General features: G+C 46.2%; 2 protein-coding genes across 2 annotated transcripts in view; both read left to right on the top strand.

Annotated features, from left to right (window-relative positions):
• The window catches only part of LOC114581952 (uncharacterized), a 39,124-nt gene extending 18,018 nt beyond the window's left edge, over nucleotides 1–21,106 (top strand). Inside the window, 10 exon segments of the mRNA XM_077917796.1 lie at nucleotides 8–89; nucleotides 286–368; nucleotides 588–714; nucleotides 2,216–3,197; nucleotides 7,067–7,134; nucleotides 14,282–14,742; nucleotides 14,934–15,015; nucleotides 15,226–15,308; nucleotides 15,766–15,892; nucleotides 16,872–21,106. Coding sequence (XP_077773922.1) covers nucleotides 8–89; nucleotides 286–368; nucleotides 588–714; nucleotides 2,216–3,197; nucleotides 7,067–7,134; nucleotides 14,282–14,742; nucleotides 14,934–15,015; nucleotides 15,226–15,308; nucleotides 15,766–15,892; nucleotides 16,872–18,118 — 3,342 coding nt within the window. The 3' untranslated portion in view covers nucleotides 18,119–21,106.
• The window catches only part of LOC114582717 (uncharacterized), a 40,548-nt gene continuing 24,335 nt past the window's right edge, over nucleotides 9,531–25,743 (top strand). The window contains exon 1 of the mRNA XM_077917862.1: nucleotides 9,531–9,708. The gene's annotated coding sequence lies outside the window, so the exon portion shown is untranslated. The remainder of the gene's footprint in view (nucleotides 9,709–25,743) is intronic.

Raw genomic sequence — 25,743 nt, 5'->3', positions numbered from 1 at the left:
CTTACAGGGAAAGGATCTTTTTGCAGAAACGGGTCCTGATTCCTCTGAGGCAGAGAGGACTCCGTTGGACACCAGAGAGAGGCCGCTGGGTAAGGAGGAAGGAAGATTCCATTCTGTTGATTCTGAAACTAAACTTTTGGCAGAAGCCACTTGGGGCCAAGAGGCCAAAGGAGATCAGATATATTTCAGCATCACTAAAATATGAAATGGGGACAAACTCCCAAATGCACCTCTGAGAGAAGCATCCTGCACTCCTGTCTCCCCACTTCCCTTTGTCTCTCGCAGGTGAAAGAAGGATGCCGGCAAGACCTCCTCCTCCATCTCTTCATCCTGGTGGAGGGGAAGCAGCGGCTGAGGAACCGGATCAGGTGGGGGAAGGAGCCTTGCAGGGAAAGGGGCTGGGGGGGCATTGGAATGCACAATTTTAAAAATTCCATTTAGACATTAAAATAAGCATCCATAGTTAAAATGTGCAGTGAAACAAAGCCATTAAAACAGCACAACAACAAACAGGCAGAAAACAACAGAACAATGTGTAGTAGATAAAACTTATGCTGTCTAAGGGGACGACCTTTTTCTTCTTTCAGGGTCCAGTGTGTTTTGAAGATGTCGCTGTTTGTTTCATGGCTGAGGAGTGGGCGTTGCTGGATCCTGCCCAGAGAGCTCTGCATAAGGAAGTCATGGAGGAGAATTGTGGGATCTTGGCTTCTCTAAGTAAGGTTCCCTCTTGAATCATGATATTTGTTTGGAAATTCCATAAATATATCTATGTGTGAAGCCTCCTGGATTTTGATTGAGCTCAACACCACCACCTAGAGCACCTGTGATTATAACACCCTCACAGCTCACCTTGAATGGGGGGCTATGGATTCTTTTGTCTGTGATTATTATTTCGCCATTGATGCCTTTTTAAACCATGATCTGGCTGTTTGAACTACCATGGACTTTTTAAATATAGACTTCAGAGTGGTTAGGGAATCATAGAATCATCTAGTCCCACCCCCTGCAATGCAGGAATCTCATCTAAAGCATTCATGACAGATGGTCTTCCAACCTCTTCTTAAAAACCTCCAAGGAAGGAAAGTCCACAACATTCCAATGGAGACAGTTCCGCTGCTCAACAGCTCTTACCCTCAGAAAGTTATTTCTGATAATTAGTCAGAATCTAATTTCTTGTAACTTCAAGCCATTGGTTTGGATCCTACCCTCCAGAGCAGGAGAAAACAAGCTTGTTCCTTCTTCCATGTGGCAGCCCTTGAGATATCTGAAGATGGCTCTCATATCTCCTCTCAGTCTCCTGTTTTGCAGGCTAAACATCCCCAGCTCCTTCAACCATTCCCCATAAGGCTTGGTTTCCAGACCCTTGATCATCTTGGTTGCCCTCCTCTGCACACCTTTCAGCTGGTCAGCATCATTCTAAAATTGTGGTGCCCAGAACTGGAAACACTATTACAGATGTGGTCTGACCAAGCTGGAATAGAGTGGTACTATTACTACCCTTGATCTGGACACTAGACTTCTGTTGATGCTGCCTAGAAGATCATTCACTTTCTTTGCTGCTGCATCACACTACTGTCTCATATTAAGCCTGTGGCCAACTAAGACCTCTAGATACTTTCCACATGTACTACCATAAGGCCAGGTGTCCCCCATCCTATATTTGTGCATCTTGTTCTTCCTGCCTAAGTGAAGAACCTGACATTTGTCTCTGTTGAAATTCATTTTGTTAGCTGGGGCCTAGTTCTTCAATCTGTTAAGGTCATTTTGATTTCTGGTTCTTTCTTCTGTGACATTAACTACTCTTCCCAGTTTGGTGTCATCTGCAAATTTGATTTGCATCCCCTAAATTCCTCTATCCATGTCATGTATAAAGCCATTGTACAACAACAGATTCTGACAATTTTTTGTTTTTGCTTTTGCTTTTGCTCTGGTCTGTTTTTTGTTGACCAAACAGATGAGAGACATTAGAGATGGCCCAGATTCCATGACTGAGTCAAACAAAATCTGTCCCAGAAAAGAGCCAGTCTTGTCAAATCTTAAGTTTCCATAAATATGTCCCTGAATGCCAGTCAACAAAGGCAGTGAACCCTGAAGTACGTCCTCCCATCTAACTCCCTTCAGTTCCTCCTCTCTCAAGAGCGTTAATGAGCTTTGTTCAATAACAGGGGGGTCCATTTCTTTCTGAGGCTTTAATCCATTTCTCTCTTCACTGCAGGTCGAGATGGATTGGAAATTAAGAACAAGGGAGACCACAACAAAATCCACACGGAGAAGCAATATCAATATTTGGAGTCTGGAGAGAACTTTAGCCAGAGCTCCCATTCAGTTTCCCATGAAAGAAATCCCATTGGGAACGAACCCTCTCAGTGCTTGGAGTCTGTTAAGGGCTCTCATATAAGCACAAGTGTCTGTCGACATCAGAGAATTCACAGTGGGGAGAAACCATATCAGTGCTTGGAATGTGGGAAGGGCTTCATCTGGAAGATAAGTTTGACTTCCCATCAAAGAATTCATAGAGGGGAGAAACCATATCCATGCTTGGAATGTGGGAAGAGGTTCAACCAGAGAGCCCATCTCACTTCCCATCAAAAAATTCATACAGGGGAGAAACCGTATGAGTGCCTAGACTGTGGGAAGAGGTTCAGCCAGAGGACCCACCTCAGTTCCCATCGAAGAATCCATACAGGGGAGAAACCATACCAGTGCTTGGAATGTGGGAAGGGCTTCAGTCAAAGGGCCCACCTCACTATCCATGAAAGAATTCATACAGGGGAGAAGCCATATCAGTGTACGGAATGTGGGAAGAGCTTCCGTAAGAGTTCCGTTCTCACTAACCATCAAAGACTCCATACGGGGGAGAAACCATATCATTGTTTGGAATGTGGGAAGAGGTTCAATGAGAAAACGAATCTAATTTCCCATGAAAGAATTCATACAGGGGAGAAACCGTATCAGTGTGTGGAATGTGGGAAGAGCTTCCGTAAGAGTACTTTTCTCACTTCCCATCAAAGAATCCATACGGGGGAGAAACCCTATCAGTGTCTGGAATGCGGGAAGAAGTTCAGTCAGAAGGCCCACCTCACTTCACATCGGAGAACTCATGCAGGTGAGAAACCATATCAGTGCTTGGAATATGGAAAGAACTTCAGTCATAGCATCTCTCTCACTTCCCACAAAGAATTCACAAGGGAGAAACTCTAATTGTCCTTGGAATGTGGAAATACCTCTGAAGGATCAAGCTCACTCCCCATCAAAGAAGTCCCAGCGGGGAGAATCATAGGATCATGGAGTCTTAGAGTTGGAAGGGATTCTGATGGTTATCTAGCTGAACCCTGTGCAAAGCAGGAATCTCAGCTAAAGCATCCAGGACAGAGGACCACCCAACCTCTGCTTAAAAACTTTCCACTTCCCACCACCTTCTGGTGGCATCTGTTCCTCAGTCAGATAGATCTTACCTTCAGAAGTTCTGCCTGATGTTTAGTCAGAATCGCCTTCCTTGTAACTTGGAGCCATTGGTTGGAGTTCTATCCTGTGGAGCAGGAGAAATCACATCTTCCATGTGACATCCCTTTAGATATTTGAAGATGCCTATCATATCCCCATGCACTCTTCTCTGTGATAAACATCCTCAGCTCCCTCAAGCATTCCTCATAAGTCTCAGTATTCAAGACCTCCCTTTTTGTGATATTATTTTCCATATAGAAAGTTACATTTGTTAATCAACAATTATGTTCCAATTCAATAAAGCTAGTAAGGTAAAGGGACCCCTGACCATTAAGTCCAGTCGTGACCGGCTCTGGGGTTGAGGCGGTCATCTCACTTTATTGGCCAAGGGAGCTGGCGTACAGCTTCTGGGTCATGTGGCCAGCAGGACTAAGCCGCCTCTGGCGAACCAGAGCAGCGCACAGAAATGCCGTTTACCTTCCCGCCGGAGCGGTACCTATTAATCTACTTGCTCTTTGATGTGCTTTCGAACTGCTAGGTTGGCAGGAGCAGGGACCGGGCAACGGGAGCTCACCCCGGCGCGGGGATTCAAACTGCCGACCTTCTGATTGGCAAGTCCTAGGCTCTGTGGTTTAACCCACAGCACCACCTGCATCCCAATAAAACTAGTAGCTGTCCGCTTAATAATAATAATAATAATAATAATAATAATAATAATTTATTATTTATACCCCGCCCATCTCACTGGGTTTCCCCAGCCACTCTGGGTGGCTTCCAACAAAATATTAAAATACAGTAGTCAGTCAAACATTAAAAGCTTCCCTAAACAGGGCTGCCTTCAGATGTCTTCTAAAAGTCTGGTAGTTGTTGTTCTCTTTGACATGTGATGGGAGGGCGTTCCACAGGGCGGGTGCCACTACCAAGAAGCCCCTCTGCCTGGTTCCCTGTAACTTGGCTTCTCGCAATGAGGGAACCGCCAGAAGGCCCTCAGAGCTGGACCTCAGTGTCCGGGCAGAATGATGGGGGTGGAGACGCTCCTTCAGGTCTACTGGGCTGAGGCCGTTTAGGGCTTTCAAGATCCACTATACTACCCTGACTCTCTAATGAGACTCTTAGAAATTGTGCATGCATCTGTGTGCGCTTAAAGTTCACTTGTGGTGCTCTGGTGTTTGTACGCATGTGTAACAAAGTAATTAATATAATAAGCACAGTATAATAGTAGATTTAAGGTACTGTTAGCTAGTGAGGGGTAAAGTGTGAGTTTGGGATGTTGGGAGTGAGAGGTGATTGGCTGAGAGTTTGAAAAGGATTTTGAATAAAACATACAATCAGGCCTGTGGCTTATTAAACTTTGCATATTGTCTTAAATGTGTTTGTGGGAGGGCGGTGATTGGTTTGTTTCATTTTATGCTGTGAAGCATCCTGGGGTCTCTGGATGAAGGCAGTATACAAATTTAATGAATTAAATACAAAAAGTAGTCATAAGCTGTCAGGGGTTCAGGAGCAGAGGCAAGGGCAAGGGAGGAAACAGAGAGCGAGGGGGAGGAGTCCGAAGAAAGGATGAGTGATGACGACGACCCGAGATCTCCGAGTCTTTCCAGTGAATCGGAAGATTCACAGAAAGGGGCGCCAGTGGCCAGAGCAAAGGGGGGGCCTAGGGGGACACCCCAGGAGGAAGGGACCAGCGGGGGTTCAGAGGGCAGCAGTTGGAAATCGGGGCCAGCGTCCCCACCAGAGCGCAGTGGAGAGGAAGGACGTCAGGGATCGAGCCCTGGCAGCTCGCAGCAGGGAGGAGGGCATGAGTCAGGAGTGACCACGCCCCCATCGGGGAGCGAAGAAACGGTCAAGCGGAAAGTGGAAGGCTGGGCGCGCGCGCCAAGTTCAAATGCACAGGAAGGCGGCGCAGTAAGCAGCCCGGAAAGGGAGCCAGGTCCTAAAGCCCGACGCAAGTAGACAGGAGGGTCCGGGGGGTCAGCGTCAGAGGAGTCCCGGAGGGAGGAGACCGCGGGGGGCAGAGGGACCCAGAGAAGGACGGTCAGGCGGAAAAGGTGGAGTAAGGCGAGGATATTAAGTTGGTGTACGAGGGGCGGAGATTCAGACGGAGCTTCGCCGGTCTAGCCATAAGACGTAGAGTTGCACGCAGCAGCTTGGAAATGGAAACTGCAACTCAATAAAGACTTTTATAAAGCGAACGCTGGCTAGCGTGATCCTCTGTGAGCTGGGATCGGGGAGCAGCTCTGACATAAGCAATAAATGAAACATTTAAAAATGCAAAACCAAACTGAACAATTTCCACATAAATCACAAGAGCTAAAAAAAGAAGAAGCCGCAAACTAGCCACACAGGTACAACTCCCTATGAAACATTCGAAATCATGCGCTTATGTATACAAAGTTATCTTGAAACCTAATTTTTAATAAATCAGTTGTGTTCCAACACACACTTCATTCTTCACTCCTTTAGGGGTGAAGTGTTGAGGGAAGAGTTCTCTGGGGTGTTTGGTGGAAGACCCAGTCAAGACCCAGCTCCCAGCTGTGCCCCTTGAATGCAGTGGGGAGGGGGCGCAGGAGGGGGTGGGCGCTGCCAGAGCCCCTCTGAGCGAAGGCGGTGGCAGCCCAGCACAGGGAGACAAACTACACCTCTGCATGAGCAGAGCTCATCTAGAGCTCTTCATAAAAGCAAACCTAGCTATACAGCAATGTCTGAGCGTCTCGCCAGACACAGGAGGGCAATTAAAGGCATAACGAATAGAGACACCTTGCATGGACCTCTTTCTTCAACTATGTTAATGACCAAAATCAAGACCTTGTTGTATCAACCGCTCAATATTCTTAGTGGTTACGCTAAGCCAGAAGTTTCCAGCCTTTTTGAGTCCACGGCTCCCTTCTTTCTGTGGCACCCCTGTGGGGCTCAGGAGCCCAGTTAAGTCACCTCCCCCCTTGCCTGCAGAGCTGGCAGCCCCTCGCCCTTTTTCGAACACCCTCCCTTGTGCAGTGTCCCCTCAGCCTCCTCTCCTCTCCCTCCTCCTTGGGAGTCCTCTGGACAGCCTTTGCTGCTGCCCTGGTCTCTGAGCTGCCCCAAAGAAAGGTGCCTCCCCACACTGTCCCACAGGGGCCTGGGACTTGTCTGTCCATTCCTACCAGCAAGGGCTGGCGGACGGGCTGGCTGGGCTCCCTCGCCCGCTTGCTTGCTTCCTCCGAACCCGCTTCACCTCCTGCTAACCAGCACCCCCTGGCCAGCCCCAGAGGCACCATTCGCCAGGGGAGCTTGTGACCAAGGCTTCTGCAGCAAACAGACGTGCCAGCCTTTGGGAGGCAGAGACATGAGAGGGCATCAGGGGAGGGAGGGAAGGAAAGAAGGACAGAGGCCAGAGATGCCCGCGGCACCCCTGACCATCACTCAAGGCACCCCAAGGTGCCACGGCACACTGGTTGAGTAATATGTTTGAATGTTGAAGGTGTGTGTCTAGAGACAATGGATAAGACAAACACCGTTCGATGTCCTGCTGAGTCCGGAGTCCCTCAGCATGCACCTAGTCATCTCCATCAGAGACTGAAACATTCCTTCCATGACTGAGTTTTGTTGCATGGTGTGGCTCTCACACCTCCCCTTCCTCTTCCAGGACGGCTCTCGTGTGGCTCAAGGGAAACTCACCTCCACTGTCTACCTCCACTGTCGCTGACCAGAGTTGTGAGTTTCCTATGAAACTTGCTGCTCACCGTGGCAAGGTATTTTCTGAACATCTCCACTGCTTCAATTTCTCTTTTAGAAGTACCTTGAGAAAACATCCAGAAAAATTAGAATATACTTATTCTTCCCTAAGTGTGCCACACACATCTGCATACACTACACTCTGGTGCTTTTCTGTTATACAGCGGTACCTTGGGTTACAGACACTTCAGGTTACAGACGCTTCAGGTTACAGACTCCGCTAACCCAGAAATAGTACCTCGGGTTAAGAACTTCGCTTCAGGATGAGAACAGAAATCGTGCAGTGGTGGCACGGCAGCAGCAGGAGGCCCCATTAGCTAAAATGGTGCTTCAGGTTAAGAACAATTTCAGGTTAAGAACAGACCTCCAGAACGAATTACCGTATTTTTTGCACCATAACACTCACTTTTTTCCTCCTAAAAAGTAAGGGGAAATGTCTGTGCGTGTTATGGAGGGAATGCCTACAGGTGGCATGCCTACGGATTTTCCTCCTCTAAAAACTACGTGCGTGTTATGGTCGGGTGTGTGTTATAGAGCGAAAAATACGGTAAGTGTTTAACCCGTGGTACCACTGTACATGAAGCAAAAGAAGCTTTAACAACTCTTCTCAGTGATGCAACTGACGCAACTGGTTGTGGCAGGTGCCTTTTGGCTTGCCTTCGTCCCTGCAGCAAGCTGCTTGCATTGCAACTCCACAGTGACTTTGATGTCTCTGTGGCCGAACCTTCTGTGCCAGAGTTCTGGATCTGCTTCATCCTTGACAAGCTGAAACGTTTGCAGAACAGGGCGAGCAGGACGACGAAGGGTTTGCGCACTTGTGTGTGCCACATTCACAGTCTGGGGCTCTGAAAGATTTGCCTCGTAGACTGTTAATCCAATGTGCTACTGCATGCACCTGGCCATCGTTGGCCGCTTGCCATTTCCCCATTCAGAATTGTATAGGGAAACCTTTCCTATCCAAGGTGGACACACTGGGAATGTTGCAATTCAATTGTGGGACATACAGGGCATGATTCTCTCTTAATTGGGACTTGCAGGGGAGAAACATGGCAAACTGAATGCCTTTCTGTCAGCAAGTTGCTTTCAGAAATAATAACATGATGACTGACAATAGCCAAGATCTTGGCTGTTGCATTCACTCTGGATCTAAGAGTGAATCAGAATTGTAGAGTCGGAAGGGACCTAAGGTGCCATCTAGTCTAACCCCCTGCAATGCAGGAATCTCAACTAAAGAATCCCTGGCAGATGGCCATCCAAGCTTTGTTTAAAAACCTCCAGTGAAAGAGAGTCCACAACCTCCTGAGGGAGACTGCTCCTCCTGGACATCCCTTGAGATACTTGAAGATGGCTCCTCTCAGTCTCCTCTTTTCCAGAAGCCTTTATTTCCAGACCCTTGATCATCTTGGTTGCCCTCCTCCGCACATGTTCCAGCTTGTCAACATCCTTCTTAAATTGTGGTGCCCAGTATTCCAGGTGTGGCCTGACCAAGGCAGAATAGAGTGGGACTATGACTTCCCTTACTGACTCCTGTTCAGCTTGTGGTTCACTAAGACCCGTAAATCCTTTTCACATGTAAAGCCAGGTGTCCTCCATCCTATATTTGCGCCACAGGCTCTTCCTGCTTAAGTGAAGAACTGTACATTTGCCCCTATTGAGATTCATTTTGTGAGTTCTCCAGTCTGCTATGATCGTTTTGAATTCTGATTCTGTTTTCTATGGCATGAGCTGTCCCTCCCAGTTTGGTGTCATCGGCAGATTTGTTGAGCATCCCCTAAATTCCTTCATCCACGTCATTTATAAAGACTTTGAACAACATCGGGCCCAGGTCAGAACCCTGCAGCACCCCACTTGTCACTTTTTCTAGGATGACAAGGACCCATTATGCAAAACTCTTAACTTCACATACTCACTCCTGGAATCTGGATGGGTAGAGATGGACCAGGAGTGAGTCCTTGGGGGTTGCAGCAGGCAGCTCAGTGAAGCCGTAGACCCAGTGTGTGGTGGCTGTGAAAAAAGACAAACTTCACACCAGGGATCGTTAGGAAAGGAGTGGAAAATAAAACTGCAAATACCACGATGCCTTCATAGAAATCTACGGTGTGACTGCATTTGGGGCACAGTCTCCAGTCCTGGTCGCCTCCTCAAAAAGGATATTTGTAGAGCTGGAAAAAGTTTCAGCAAAGGGCCGCCGAAATGACCAAGGGGGTGGCCGGCTTTCCTATGTGGCGTTTGGGGATGTCTAGTTTAGAGGAAAGGCGGGTGAGAGGCAACTTGATTGACAGAATTCCGCCCGGCCCGGAGAGAGAGAGAGAGAGAGAGAGAGAGAGAGAGAGAGAGAGAGAGAGAGAGAGAGAGAGAGAGAGAGAGAGAGCAGCTTTCCTCCCTGTCGCATAGCGGGGCTGCGCTGGCTTGCAAAGGGTTAAAAGGCACTAAGCTGGATTCCTAGAGAGGAGAGAGGAGATCCGGGGGGGGGGGGATGGGCTCCTGAGCCGAAGCCCCTCCCGGCCAAGTGCTTCTCCTCCGCACGTGCATCGGGGGTCACTTGGGACTCCGGTGGGTCTCTGCTCTTCTTGCCTAGGGTGCAATGGGGGGAAGGGGGCCGGGTCCCAGGGCTGCCGGGGGGGGGGCAGGGAGGGCCTTCTCAGCCCATGCACGGGGGGGGGGCAGGGAGCAGAGGGTCCTGCCCCCTTCCTTCTCTCCTGGGGGGGGGGGCTCCTTTTGCAAGAGGAGGGGGCAGTTGTCTCTCTGCTCTGCCCCCTCTGGGCTCTCTCTTCTTGCAAAGGGTGCCATGGGGAGAAGGGGGGCAGGGGGAGGGCTGCTCAGTTCATGCAGCAGGGGGATCCCCAAGTCCGGGGGGGGGGGCAAGGAGGCTCCTGCCCCTTCCTCTCTGCAAGCCCGGGAGGGGCGAGCTCACTGGACGCCTGCAGCTCTTCTTCCTTGGCCCTTTGGCGGGGGGGGGGGCTGCAAAGAAACCCAGTTCAAAGCATTGATCATCTGCAGGGGTTGTCGCCCAGCAGAAGCATTAAAATGTACGCAAAAAATAAAAAGGAAAACCTGACCTATGCAAGAAAGAAAGAAAGTCTGTGGGAAGATGGAGGGCAGAGAAGAGAAAGCGCTTCTTGGTGCGGTGCAGAGTCAAGCCTGCGGAACTCCCTGCCACTTTAGGCCAGGCTGGGACCAGGGCAGGGAGGAAGAGGAGAGGCTCTGCTTGGCCTCATGCAGGAGGGCTGAGCTCTCGTCTCCCCAGAGATGCTGCTGAATCCCAGTTGCTGGAAGGAAGCGCAGGGGGAGAGAGGGGGGGCTCTTGCGCCCCAGTCCCGCTTGAGGCTTGGGGGCTTCCTATTGAGGCCCCAGTGGGAACAGGAGGGGGGAATCTGGAGGGCTCCTCTCCTGCTCCGATGCTGAGCTCCTCAGTTGGAGTGAAGCTTCCCTACCACCACTTGTGAATCAGACAAGGGAGTTATCGGGACTCCAGGCTGACACTCATGTGCCCATTCAGACATGCAGCCGCGCAGGTGTTCAGGGGGTCTTCAGAGACTGAACAGAAAGCCCTGCTGAGAAGCACTGGAGGTCTCCCCATCCCAGGAAACTGAGGCAGGAGAGGCCCTGCTGGAAAGAGGAGCAGGATCCCCTGGAAAGACTCTCTCTGGGATGCTTGAGTTGAGATTCCTGCATCGCAGGGGGTTGGGCTGGATGACCCTCAGGAGCCCCTTCCAAACCTACAGTTCTCTGACCCCAGAGCCAGTGGAGGATGGAAGTTTTTAAATGTTTCTTTATATGTTGGAAGCCTCCCAGAGTGGCTGGGGGAACCCAGTCAAATGGGTGGGGTATAAATAGAATAATCATAATAATAATGGAATAGGAGGGTCCTATATTCATTAGAGAAATGTTGGAGGGTATGCAGTCAATCTTCTTTTGAAAGATCTGGACTTTGAACAATCTTTTCGCGTAATTAAAAGTAATCCTGCCTTTGCTCTGCTAAGTACCGTATTTTTTGCTCTATAAGACTCACTTTTTCCCTCCTAAAAAGTAAGGGGAAATGTGTGTGTGTCTTATGGAGGGAATGCAGGCTGCGCAGCTATCCCAGAAGCCAGAACAGCAAGAGGGATTGCAGCTTTCACTGCGCAGAGATCCCTCTTGCTGTTCTGGCTTCTGGGATTCAGAATATTTTTTTTCTTGTTTTCCTCCTCCAAAAACTTGGTGCATCTTGTGGTCTGGTGCGTCTTATAGAGCGAAAAATACGGTACTTTGCAGGATGGAAATGGTGATGGTGATGATAATTCTTCAATAATAATAATAATAATAATAATTCCACTGCATCGTTTTTTCTTTTTAAATATTTTCTTTTAAAGATGTTTTGTTTGCATTCATACCAATATAACAAAACAATATATTTTGGAGGTTCTTGACCCCTGGACTTCCCCCCACCCCCTCTACATTATTTTCTCTGTGCTCGGCTGAGGTGCCTGTGGCTCAGCTATTCATGCCTGTTGCTTGGGAATTTTAGGCCTACTCCTGGTTCCCGCATTTAATAATAATAATAATTATACCCTACCTGTCTGAGTAGGTTTCCCCAGCCACTCTGGGCGACTTATTCTGCTGGGCTAAGTCATTCCCTAAAAGTATTTGCACATCTATCTCTTCCCAGACTCCTCTTGGGGGGGGGTTATTGGTTTTTGTTGTTTTTATTATATATTTTGTGTTTTTAATATTGTGATTTTATGTTGTGAGCACCCTGAGACCTGTGGGTATAGGATGGTATACAAATTAAACAAATTAATTTGATTAATTTGATCAGCAAAGTGTTGAATTGAGCCTCATCATAATCCTACATATTTTTATTTATGTGTTTGTAAGTTGTCCCTGCAGCTATGAATGAAAACAAATAAAGGCACTAGAGGACTAATCTGCATAGTATTATTATTATTTTAAAATCCAAAGTTCACCAGCTAAGAAACTGGTTTCTCTGGTGGCAGATAGAAAAATGAAGTATAACTTGTCTTTGCATCCTTGATGGAACTGTCTCCTCTTAAACAAAATCTGCCCCAACATTTAAAAAAACCGCACCAGAGTTTCTGAGCTCCTCTCGGCAGCTTCCAAATGCAAGAATAATCAGATTTAAGGCATTTGTATTCACTTGTGTGAATGTGGGTTCAGGCAGACACAAGTGGGAATAGTTCCTGCCATTTCATAAAATGAAAATCAATTAAATGAATAATAAAATAAGAATAATAATAGTTCCTGCCTCCTTTGCCTCAGCCTCCAGGCCACCACCATTTCCCTGCCGGATTCTGGCCTCTCTTTGCACCATCTTGGCCCTCAGATCCCTCAATCCCCTCAGCTCCTCCTCCTGGGCTGCCATTATTATTATTATTAATAATAATAATTGCATTTATAGTCCTCCCCATAACTCTCTCCCCGGCCGGCTCTGCTCCGCTTGACCAGCGTCTCTGAAGCGATTTCCATTTTCTCCCCTTTCCAAGTCCTTTCCAAACCAAGCAGAAAGGCGGCTTCTTCTTCCCTGCCTTTTCCCGCCTGGTCTCTGGGAATTTCCCCTTTCCCCCCTGAGGGAATTCATTTCTCCCTTCTCTGCCTTCATCTCCTGTGCCTGAGGGACATTTCTTTTTAGGTCTCACTTTCTGCATCTTCCGCCTGAGCTTTGGCTCACAATATTTGACGTTTTCTCTTCAGCGCAGCCTCTTTTTCCTTGTCCCCCTTTTCCCCGCCAACTGAATCTCTTTCCTTCAAAGCCTGAGCTTCTCTGTCAGGTTTGGGTTTCCTCCATTTTGTCTCCTGACTGAAATTCCCTCAGAGGTTTTCCCCTCCGTTTCTGCTTCCCTTCAGGAGTCCTGGGTCACGGTGGGGCCTTCTCCTCACAGAACTCTCTTTCCCTCACAAAAGAGACAACTTTCTGCAGTAATTCATTCGCCTCCTGAGTTAGACTTCCTGTCATGACTCTTCCACCATTTGAGGCAAACCCTCCAACTCTCTATGACTCCTAGAGATATAGATATATTTAACCACCACAGGTTCTCTCTTGGATTTTGTGTGAGGGAAACCTTAGATGCTTGGAGACTCAGGGAGACGTTGAACGGATAAGAAAGGTTTTATTTACAAAACCAAGTTGGTAAAACAAAGAAGGGTCAGGAGTTGTGTCCTTTCAGGAAACAGCTTTTCTTTTCAGGTTCCTAGAAGAGGAGGTGAAATGCTTCACTCGGTTCCTCTTTCCTCCCTCTCATTCCTTTCCTCCGTTATGAGTTTCATCCTTTGGACGCAGCACAGCTTCCTTCTCTGCCGAAAACTGGGGCTCCCTTTCCGTCACTTCCCCTCTCTCTTGGCAATCCCACTCCTCAGGGGTTTCCAAATAGCAACAAGTATACGGCTCTGCAAGGGTTAAGCTGTGTAACACTTATTATTATTATTAATATTATTAATTTATAACCCATGCTTTCCCTTAAGTTCCCCAGGGAAGAGGACACCATTAAAACCATTTAAAACAAGTTGCAGTGACAGAAAGAAACTGAGTTGTGCTTTATTTGCTTTTTAGCACTTTCCCGCCCACAGGAACCTTGGCCTCATGCATGTGGCCCTCAGGGGCTTGGCCAGATCAGGATTCGGCCCTCAGAACAAGGGAAAGGGATCCCACCCCAGGAGTCTGTCTGGAGATGTTGGAGATGCAAAGTGCAAGAAGCAGAAATGTGCCCTGGGAGGGAGAGCAACTCTTGAGGAGCCCAGGATGAGGACCCTCAAGAGAGACTAGTGTCCACACTTGGAACAAATGATTCACTTCTCCATCACCGTTCTGCTTCTATCCCTGGGCTGAAAACACCGAGAGGCAGGAGCCACCAGGCTCATTTGTCTGCCAAAAATCTCTTCCGTTGCCTCCACTTTTGGCCTGGTCACTTTCCTTCCAGGAGGGCAAGAGGATTTCTTCTTCTTCTTCATTCTTCTTCCTTTCCTTCTTAAATAAAGCTCAGAGTCTGGCCTGTGATGTACTCATACTCTGGTTCCTAGCAAGACTCATCCACACTTGCTCAAAGAACCTTTCTATTCTCCTGACAGCGCGTCAATTTTATAACAGAACAATATATTTCCTTTGTAGAGTTTGCCAGCACCTCTAATTGAGACAGGCAGAACTTGGTCAAAGAAATGATGGATTCCTTCCTAAAGATGGATGAGCAAGACTTAGCTGGCCCTGGAGCAGGAAGAGGCCATGCCATGGAAACTGGGAGCAGTGGGGGATTCTGGGAAAGCTCTGGGCAGAAGATCCTGGGAGAGGAGGACACCCTCCGCTCAGAGGCGCAGAGCCGGCAGTTGAGGCAGTCCTGTCACCAGGAGGCCGAAGGACCCCGAGAGGTTTGCCGCCGGTTCCTCCACCTTGACCATCAATGGCTGAAGCCAGAAAGGCACACGAAAGCTGAGATGCTGGACCTGGTGATCTTGGAGCAGTTCCTGGCTGTCCTTCCAGCGGAGATGGAGAGCTGGGTGAGGGAATGCGGAGCGGAGACCAGTTCCCAGGCAGTGGCCCTGGCCGAAGGTTTCCTCCTGAGTCAGGCAGAGGAGAGGAAGCAGGCGGAGAAGAAGCAGGTGAGAGAGACTTTCCTCTGGATGCTCCCAAGGGGCTCCAACAGGAGGGAGAAGATCCCTAAATCCCATCCTTTTTTTTTGCCCCAGCCATTCCTTCTCAAACCCATCTCCACGTTCTCTAATTGCTCATCCTTTTCCCTTTTTTAAACATTCTCTACATTCTCTATTACAAATTCTTGTTGCTCTTTCAGGAAAGGGATCTGTCTTCAGAAACGGGACCAGATTCCTCTGAGGCAGAGAGGACTTCGTTGGACAACAGAGAGAAGCCGCTGGGTAAGGAGGAAGGAAGTTTTTCTTTTTTTGATTCCATTCTGTTTATTCTGAAACTAATCTTTTGGGAGAAGCCACTTGGGGCCAAGAACCCAAAGGAGATGAGATCTATTTGAACATAACTAAAATATGAAATGGGGACAAACTCCCAAATGCACCTCTGAGAGAAGTATCCTGCACTCCTGTCTCCCCACTTCCCTTTGTCTCTCGCAGGTGAAAGAAGGATGCCGGCAAGACCTCCTCCTCCATCTCTTCCTCCTGGTGGAGGGGAAGCAGCGGCTGAGGAACCGGATCAGGTGCGGGGAAGGAGCCTTGGGGGGGGGGGAAGGATGAGGGGTGAGGGTCAGAGGGCATTTCTAAGACAGAACAAATCTCTCCCCTCCGCATTGCTTCTGTCAAAGCTGCCCTTAACAAAGGCTGAAAATGCCATTAATGAAGGGTTATGCTCTGAGGATAATGAGTTGCCAAATCACCTTAACTCTGAATGTCGTTAGTATTATTTCTTACAAATTGCCTTTAGGACATCTGGATAGTCTTTTCATTCCAGAACAAAACTTAGGGAGAGGAGAGAGGGATTCTTCCATTTGGCAAACTGGAACACTTGCACAGACATATGGAGTTCAATAAAATAAGCACCAATAATCAGAATGTGCGGCAGACCAATCCGATTAGAACAACCCAGGCAGGAAGCAAAAGAGCAACGTGCAGGAAATGATTTTTATGCTGCCTAAGAGAAGGATATTTTTCTTTCAGAGCTCAGTTTCTTTTGAAGATGTTGCTGTTTGTTTCACGGCTGAGGAGTGGGCATTGCTGGATCCTGCCCAGAGAGCTCTGCATAAGGAAGTCATGGAGGAGACTTGTAGGACCATGATCTCTCTGGGTAAAGTTCCCTCTTGGGTCATCATATCTGCTTTGGAATTCAATAGATATTTCTCTGGGACAAACCTCCCATATTTGGATGGATCCCAACGTTGCCACCTAGAGCAATTGGGATTCTCACACCCCCACAGCTCACCTGGCATGGAGGGCTGGGGACTGTTTTTTCTGTGGATATTGTTCCTCTGCTTCTCTCTTTTTGCACAAGGATCAGGATGTGGATAGGCTTTCTGATTGTTTTGAACCAATCAGTTGTTCCATATCCAGTTCTAAACTGTAGCTTCTGGCTTAGGAACAGCTTTCTTTCTTTCTTTCTTTCTTTCTTTCTTTCTTTCTTTCTTTCTTTCTTTCTTTCTTCCCTTCATACAGTTGTAAAGCTATGGACTTTTCTTCATCTACTGCTGACTCAGGTTTTTCCCCAACAGATTCTGTCCATTCTCTCATCTGCAGTCTCTCAAACCTCTCCAACCATTCTGCACATTTCGTCTCTTAGCTGTTGGTTATGACATATAAAAAATCAAAAGGCATTCATTGTTATTTTTGCTATGATTTACTAATTATGATCTATTAGTTCTCCTCCCTTGACTGTCTCTGCTTCTCTGCACTTTATTTCACATAGAAAAAACAAACAGAGAACGGAGATTTACAAACAGTGTAGCTTTGAAGCTAAAGGCAAAGTTTCAGAACTATATATTCATTTTAATCTTTTGAAATCAGCAGTACTTAGTTTTGAGCTTTTTTGAGATATTTTCCAGACCCATTTAGAATTCTGTCATTACCCAGTAGTTTAATTCTCCCCTGCACCCTAGGTAATTGGTAGAGAATCCAATTCATATTCAAAAAGACTTCTGACCTTGCAGATGGAGTTGGTTTGATGATTGAGTCAAAGAAATTTCATCCCAAACAAGAACAAGCTTTTTGAATCTGAATTTCCCATAAATATTTCTTTCTTAGGCTCTGATTTGTTCCTCTCTTCATTGCAGTTGATGATGAATCAGAAATTAAGAACAAGGGACAACACAACAAAATCCACACAGTGGAGAAGCCATATCAAGATTTGGAGTGTGGGGAGAACTTCAGTCAGAGCTCCCATGCCACTTCCCATCAAAGAAATCCTATTGGGAAGAAACCCTATCCGTGTTTGGAGTGTGGAAAAAGCTTCAGTGACAGCAGCAATCTCGCTTCCCATCAAAGAATTCATACAGGGGAGAAACCATTTCAGTGCTTGTTATGTGGAAAGAGCTTCAATCACAGCTCACATCTCAAAGCCCATAAAAGAATTCATACGGGAGAGAAGCCATATCAGTGCTTGGAATGTGGGAAGAGCTTCAGTCAGAGCAGCCCTCTCACTTCTCATTTAAGAATTCATACAGGGGAGAAACCATATCAATGTTTGGAGTGTGGAAAGAGTTTCAGTCGGAAGAATAGTCTTACTTCCCATCAAAGAACTCATACAGGAGAGAAACCATATCAGTGCTTGGAATGTGAGAAGTGCTTTACTACAAGAAGTGACTTTCATCAACATAAGAGAATTCACAGTGGGGAGAAACCATATCAGTGCTTGGAATGTGGGAAGAGCTTCAGTCAGAGGGCCAATCTTACGTCCCATCAAAGAATTCATACAGGGGAGAAACCATACCATTGTTTGGAATGTGGGAAGAGCTTCAGTCGCAGCTCTTATCTCACTTCCCATCGAATAATTCATAGATGGGAGAAACCGTATCAGTGCTTGGAATGTGGAAAATATTTCACTACAAGCAGATACTTCCGTCTACATCAGAGGATTCACAGTGGTGAAAAACCATATCAGTGCTTGGAATGTGGAAAGTTCTTCACTACAAGCAGATACTTCCATCGACATCGGAGTATTCACAGCGGAGAGAAACCATACCAGTGTGTGGAATGTGGAAAGAGCTTTTCCAGGAAGGACAGTCTCACTTCTCATCAAAGAATTCATACAGGGGAGAAGCCGTATCAGTGCTTGGAATGCACAAAGTGCTTTGCTGCAAGAAAAGAGTTATGGCGACATAAGAGAATTCACACTGGGGAAAACCATTTCAATGCCAAGAGTGCGGAAAGAGATTCACCTTCAAGCAAACTCTCACTTCCCATCAAAGAATTCACACAGGGAGAAACCATATCAGTGCTTGGAATGTGGGAAGAGCTGGAAGGAAATCTCACTTCCCATGAAATAACTCACAGTGGGGGAAATCCTGGAATTATAGAATAGTAGCTTTGGGAGGAATCTTGAGGGTCATCTAGTCTAACCAACTGCAATGCATCTTCTTGATGTTTAGTCAGAATCTCCTTTCTTGTTCTGTTCTTGTGGGGTCACATGGTTCTTCACCTCCTTTTCAATCATGAGAATAACTGAGAGTTAGGTTAGGCTCCCCAAGGTCTCCCAGTGAGCTTCATGGCCAAGGAGGGATTTGAACCCAGGTCTCCCAGGGTGTAGTCAAATCCTGTAGGCCAGGGGTGGCCAACTTCCAAGAGACTGCGATCTACTCACAGATTTAAAAACTGGCAGTGATCTACCCCCATTTTTAGGGGTTCAGGTCAAAGCCCCATTTTTAGGGGGGTTGGTTAGCTTTTTGGGGGAGGGGTGCAACATTTTTACATTATTTTGGGGTCAAAGAAACAGTAGCTCACCAAAGGATGACATCGGGGCAGGGCAAGGTAGCGATCAACAACGATCTACCAAAACCTCGTGATCGACCTGTTGGACATCCCTGCTCTAGGCAATATACTACACTGGCTCTCCCATGAGACTCTTAGAAATTGTTTGTGCATGTCTGGTGTTTGTATTTAAAGTTGTATACTCCTCCAGCAAAGTAATTTATGTAATAATAGTAAATCAACTAATATAATAGATTTAAGGTAATATTAGCTGGGGGGAGGGGCTGTTGATTGGCTGAGAGTTTGGAAGTGTGTTTAAGTAAGTACAACTTAACAGTCAGGCCTTTGGCCAATTAAATGTTATCCTTTTAAGTCTCTTTGTGGGAGGAGAATATTGGTATGTTTCATTTTTGTTTTTATTATGTACCATATTTTTCGCTCCATAAGGCGCACCTAGTTTTTAGAGGAGGAAAATATGGAAAAAAATATTCTGAATCAAATGTTGCACTAAACTATTTAAAGCAGCAAAGCGGGCAGCTCCTGTCCGCTTTGCTGCTTTAAATCGAGCCTCAGAGGAGGGTAGGAAGGGGAACCATGGCTTATCTAAGTCCAGTTAATAATGCTGAGCCTGACTTTATATGCATCTCCAAAAGCCCTTCACAAATATACATTATAATGACAAGCTGAGATAGGCCTCCTGCAGAGGAGCAGGGGAGGGAGCCATCATAGCTCAATGGGGAGAGAATGGAGAAGATCCCAAGTTCAGTCCTTGAAAGCTTCTCTGGGTAGGGCTGAGGGTGGGTATCCTGAAACCCAGGTGAGCCTCTGCCCATCAGTGAAGACAAAACTGAGCTCAATGGGCTCAGGGGTCCTGACGTGGTACAGGGAAGGTCCCTCTGTTCCTGTTTAAATTTGCCTTTTCTTCAGAACCATGAGGACTACAATCTTAGTTTTTTTAAAAAGGGAACAGCTGTAACCTCAGCTGTAACCACACGTTCAATCCCCGGCTTCTCCAGGCCTGAAACCCTGGCAAACTTCTGCCAGTCAGTGTTGCCATTACTAAGCTAGATGGAGTAGTGGGTCCGACTCCTTATAAGGCAGCTTCCTAGGTTCCCATTTTCGCTTCAGATCTGAGTGTGAGGCTTGCTGTCATGTTTAGTGTGGGGAGGATGGTTCTTTGCACATCTGGAAGACAACTGTGTCACCTCCCACCACCCTCTTGAAGGTGCTTTTACAGCTCAGGGAAAAGGGCAGGCAGCCACAGCATCTGTAGACTGTAGCATCCTGAATTAAGGGAGGGAGGGATTCCCCTTGCACCCAAAGGATTGTTGGAGGCCACCGTGAAAGAGCTGATCTTCAGCTTGAAACCAGGACTTGCTCTTTAACCATGCTGCTCCTCCAGCTGCCAATGCCATCCATGTGTGTGCATATTTTCATCTTTAAATAAACAGCCCATGCAAGTTTCCAGCTCTTATGGCCATCAAGATTAGCCTGGCCGTCTCAGTGGAAATCTGGGGAGGCTGAGGTGGACTTTCCAGTGGTCAAAGTGTGCTTGTGTCTTCCTGCCCAACATCTATTTCCTGCCCTCTCCCCCCCCCCCGCACCCTGCTTCGGAGCAAGCCACGGAGGAGGGAAGGAAGCGGAGCCATGGATCCTCTGCTCGCAACTGCAGCAGATTCCCTCTGCTTTGAAGCAGGAAAGTGGGAGAGGAGCTGCTTACACGAGTGTAAGCTGCTCCCCTCCCACTTTCCTGCTTCAAAGGGAGCCCGGGAGGAGGGAATCCGCTGCAGCCGCTTCCCTCCTCCGTGATTGCTTTGAAGCAGGAAAGTTGGAGAGGAGCTGCTTCCACCTGCTTCCACGCTTTACGGGTGTAAGCAGCTCCCTTCCCACTTTGCCAGAAAACAGGGAATTGTGGTTACGTCCTCAACAGAAGCTGAGTACTGTGCATTAGCAGAACTATGTAACAAAATGAAATATTATGTACAGATCCTCAATGACTTAGGTGTGAAATGTAATTATCCAGTACAAGTGGGGGAGGATAATTAAGCAGTAATCTCATTGGTGGGTTCTGAGCAGTTTAAAGGCAAAACAAAACATATTGAAATTAAATATCAGAATGTAAAATAAAATGTGAAAGAAAACCTGATAATGTTGAAGTATTGTGCAAGTAAGCAAAACACTGCAGACATTTTTTACAAAACCTGTCACGTTTGAAAAACATGCAGAACTGGTCACAATGCTGGGAACTGTATTACATGATATGTGAATATGTTTGTATATGTTTCATAATCCTGCATCTGTTTCTGTTCGAATGAGAAGGGGTGTTAGGAATACATTCTTTAAAGAAACAGATAAGGTTCCTTTAAGTTAAAAAAGCATTACAGCAGTTTCTTCAATGTGTGGGAGTAACAGTTTAACTGGAGTCAGCTGGAGATGCAGTTAAAAGGAGAAGCTGTGAGTTTGCAATTTGAGGCAGGATTGTTTATCATAAGATTAAAAGTATGCCAATGAAGGAGAAGAACTGTAAATAGTTTTGTAAATAGTAGCAACTAACATGTTTGTAGTACCTGAAAATGTTTGCATAAAGTAATTCTTCACTGTGCATCCGAGTGTGTCTGCAGTTCTGTCGTCTGCCGCCAGGGAAACTCTGCTAGAGCTTTGGGAAGCAGTTATAGTCAGTAACCTCTAATACCCTGTTCGATCATAAAATACATTTTGAAATTCCATACATAAATCTCTATGTGATGAAGCTTCCAGATTTTGATAGAGCTCAACAGCACACCTTTGGCCCCAGGGATTCAAATCCCCCCACAGCACACTTTGCATGGATGTTTGTAAAGGCTGTTTGCTAAACACAATAAACCAAACGGACTCACTTTGCATGGAGGGCCATCTACTGATTTGTTGTGAATATGCTTCCTCCAGTTATGCCTTTTTAAACAAGGATGAGGCTGGTCCGAACTGCCCAGCCCTTTTTAAAATGTGGGCTTCAGAGTGGTTAGGGAAATGGAAGTAGCTTCTGGCAGATTTTTTTATTTTGGCTGTGTGTTTCTGGTTGACCCAAAAAGATGGCTGGCATAAGAGGTGGAGCAGATTTCATAGCTGGGCCAAACAAAATCCATCCCAGAAAATAGGCTTTTCAAATCTCAGGTTGCCATAAAGATGTCCCTGAATGCCTGTCAACAAAGGCAATGAACCCTGAAGTAACACCCTCTGATCTAACTCCTCTCAGTTCTTCCTCTCACAAGCGTTAATGAGCATTTTTCAATAATTGGCGGCTTCATAGCTTCCTGACGCTCTGATTCATGTCTCATTTCATTGCAGCTGGTGGTAAATTGGAAATTGAGAGCAAAGGAAACCATGAAAAAATCTACATGGAGAAGCCATATGAATATTCAGAGAGTGGAGAGAACTTCACTCAGAGCTCCCATTCTACTTCTGATAAAAGAAATCCCTTTGGGATGAAACCATTTAAGTGCTTGGAATGTGGAAAGAGCTTCACCCACAAGAAAAGTCTCACTTCCCACCAAATAATTAATAAAGGGCAGAACCTGTCCTTAGAATGCACAATGGGCTTTACTGCAAGAAAAGCACTTCTGTGACATCAAAGACTTCACAATGGGGAAAAACCATTTCAATGCCAAGAGTGCGGAAAGAGCTTCGCCTTGAAGCAAACACTCACTTCCCATCAAAGAATTCATATGACAGAGACACCCTAATAGTGCTTGAAATGTGGAAAGAGCTTCACCTGGAATGAAAGTTTCACTTCCCATCAAATAACTTGCAGCTGGGAATGTAATAGAGTTATAAGATTGTAGTGTTGGAAGGGACGCTGAGGATCATCTAGTCCAATCCCTGGCAATGTTGTGATGTAGTGCCTGATCCTCAAGATTGCCCAGTGATCTTCATGGCTGAGAAGAGATGCCAGATTTAAAATTATATTATGAGGCATCCTGTCTCTGCTGGCTAAAGGAATGGATAACATTGAAAAGTACAGATATTTTAGACCTGGAAGGTCACGATAATAGATTTGGAATAGATTTGGATTGCTTGCATATTTATGATATGAGAAGACCAAAGACATTTTATTTGTAAAATCTAATAAAAAATACTTATAAAAAAGAGAATGGATTTTAATACTACTACTAAGGTAAAGGACCCCATGACGGATAAGTCAGGTGACTATGGGGTTGCGGCGCTCATCTTGCTTTCAGGCCGAGGGAGCCGGCGTTTGTCCACAGATAGCCAGGATGACTAAACTGCTTCTGGGGCAATGGAACACCGTGGTGGAAGCCAGAGTGCACGGAAATGCCATTTACCTTCACGCCACAGTGGTACCTATTTATCTACTTGCACTGGCGTGCTTTCAAACTGCTAGGTTGGCAGGAGCAGGGACCGAGCAACGGGAGCTCACCCCATTGCGGGGATTCGAACCGCTGACCTTCTGATCAGCAATTGCAAGATGCTCAGTGGTTTAGACCACAGCGCCACCCGCCACCTACTACTACTAATAATAATATTTGTGTTTTTGTTGTTAAATTTATACCCCACCCATCTGGCTGGGTTTCCTGAGCCACTCTGGGAGCCTTACAGTACATATAAAAAATTATAAAACATCAAAAACTAAAAGCTTCCTGATACAGGACTGCCTTCAGATTTCTTCTAAAAGTTGTGTAGTTCTTTATCTCCTTGACATCTGAAGGGAGGGTGTTCCACAGGGCAGGTGCCACTGCTAAGAAGACCCTCTGCCTGGTTCCCTATAACCTCACTTCTCGCAGTGAGGCAAGCAGCAGAAGTCCTTTGGAGCTGGACCTCAGTGTCTGAGCTGGACGATGGGGGTGGAGACGCTCCTTCAGATATACTGGACCGAGGCCGTTTAGGGCTTTAAAGGTCAGCAGCAACATTTTGAATTGTGCTCGGGAACATACTGAGAGCCAATGAAGATCATTTAGGACCAGTGTTATATGGACCCAATGCCCACTCCCAGTCCCCAGTCCAGCTGCCGCATTCTGGATTAGTTGTAGTTTCTGAGTCACCTTCAAAGGTAGCCCCATGTAGAGTGCATGGCAGTAGTCCAAGCAGGAGGTAACTAGAGCATGCACCTCTCTGGCGAGACAGCCTGTGGGCAGGGAGGGCCTCATCCTGCGTTCCAGATGGAGCTGGGAGACAGCTGCCCTGGACATGGTGTTGACCAGCATCATCCAGGTCTTGCCCTCAATGAGACTCTGGGAAGTTGTGCCTGCATTTGTGTCTGCTTAAAATTTGTGTCTGCTTAAAATTGGACCACCTTCCCGCTGGTCAACATCTTTCTTAAATTGTTTTGCCCAGAATTGGACACAGTATTCCAGGTGTGGTCTGACCAAGTCATAATGGCGCAGTACTATTTCTTCCCTTGATCTGGACACTGGACTTCTGTGGATGCAGCCTAGATTAGCATTCGCTTCTTCTCAGCTGCATCACACTGTGAACTCAGGTGGAGCTTGTGGTCCACCAAGACCCCTCGATCTTTCTCACATGCACTGCTATGTCCCCCATCCTATAGTTCTGCATCTGGTTCTTCCTGCCTAAGTGCAGAATCTGACCTTTGTCCCTATGGAAATTCATTTTGTCAGCTTGCCCCCAGTTCTCCAATCTGTAAATGGTAATCTTGATTCCTGATTCTGTCCTTTGTGCCTTCCCTCCCAGTTTGGTGTCATCTGCAAACTGGACGAGCATCCCCTCAATTCCTCCATCCAAGATTGACAGATGGAGCCACAACAGGCCCTGGACAGAGCCTTGGAGCCCCCCCGGTCACAACTCTAAGGCGTTACCTCATGGGGGGTACAGTCGCCTCTCCTCTTCAAATTTTTTTATTGATTTGTTCCATGAGAAAATAAAAGCAAGCTAGCACACAAATAAACGAGAGAGAATAGCACACAAAGAAAAGAATAGCGAAGAAAAGAAAAAGAAAGAATACATAAAATTGTAGTTTTTACATCAACAATTTACATAACCATCCTTTTCGAGACTTCCTTCAGCTTGTCCGTAAATCATTCGTAGTAATAATTAGAGTTACGCATTTCCTAGCTTATATTGTCATTATACATTTCTCTGTCTCCTATTTTCTTTGGACAATAACTCTTAATCTTTCACAGTGCGTCTCTGAATCCCATTAGCGTTGTTTGTCCCTCACTAATATATTCCAGATAGTCTACATACTTTCCCCAATCCTTGATGCACTTTTGGTCTCTTATATCCCTTCTTTTCCTGTCAATTTATCCAGCTCCGCGTAGTCTAACAGCTTAATCTCCACTCCTCTCCGTTGGTATTTCCTGCTGTTTCCACTTCTGGGCTAATATTACCCTTGCTGCTGTGACTGCATAGTATACTAATCTACGATCCATCTTTTTTATCTCGTGCCCTAATATCCCTAATAGGAAAATTTCTGGTTTCTTTATGAACGTATATTTTAGGATCTTCTTTAGTTCAATGTATATTTTTTCCCAAAACTGTTTCACTTTCCCACACTCCCACCACATGTGGTAAAAGGAACCCTCTTTATCCTTGCATTTCCAGCACTTATTATCCACCTTATACATTTTCGATAATTTCACAGGTGTTAAATACCACCTGTAGAACATCTTCATGACATTTTCCTTTATCGTTATACACGCCGTAAAGTTTAGCCCATCCTTCCAAAGTTTCTCCCAGTCCTCGAATTGTATACTATGACCTACGTCCCTAGCCCAGCGAATCATTACCGATTTGACTTCCTCATCCCCTAAATTCCAGTCCAACAGCATCCTATACATTTTAGATATTATTTTCACTTCGTTGTTTATAATCTCCATCTGAAATTTGGAATCTTTGTCTGCATAGCCACTTTCTTTGATATCTTTTCTAAACATCTCATTAACCTGAAAATGATGTAGCCAATCATATACATGCTCCTTGACTTGCTCGTATGGTTTTAGTTCCCATTTCCCATCTTCCTTGATTAGTAGTTGACTATATGTTGCCCAATTACTTCTCATATTAATAGTCTTCACACTCATTACTTCACGAGGTGATAGCCAATGTGGTGTTTTAGATTCTAGCAAATTTTTGTACTTTTCCCATATTTCAATTAGTGGCCCTCTAAAAATATGGTTTTCAAATCCCTTATGTACACAGTCGCCTCTCCTCATGAAGGATGTTTGGGGAGTTGGAAAAGGTTCAGAAAAGGGCTGCCAAAATGATCAAGGCAGACTTGGCTATGAA

Source organism: Podarcis muralis, chromosome 13, assembly GCF_964188315.1.
Source record: "Podarcis muralis chromosome 13, rPodMur119.hap1.1, whole genome shotgun sequence".
Lineage (NCBI taxonomy): Eukaryota > Metazoa > Chordata > Lepidosauria > Squamata > Lacertidae > Podarcis > Podarcis muralis.
Note: the sequence above shows the minus strand (reverse complement) of the source record. Positions and strands in the feature narration are given on the sequence as shown.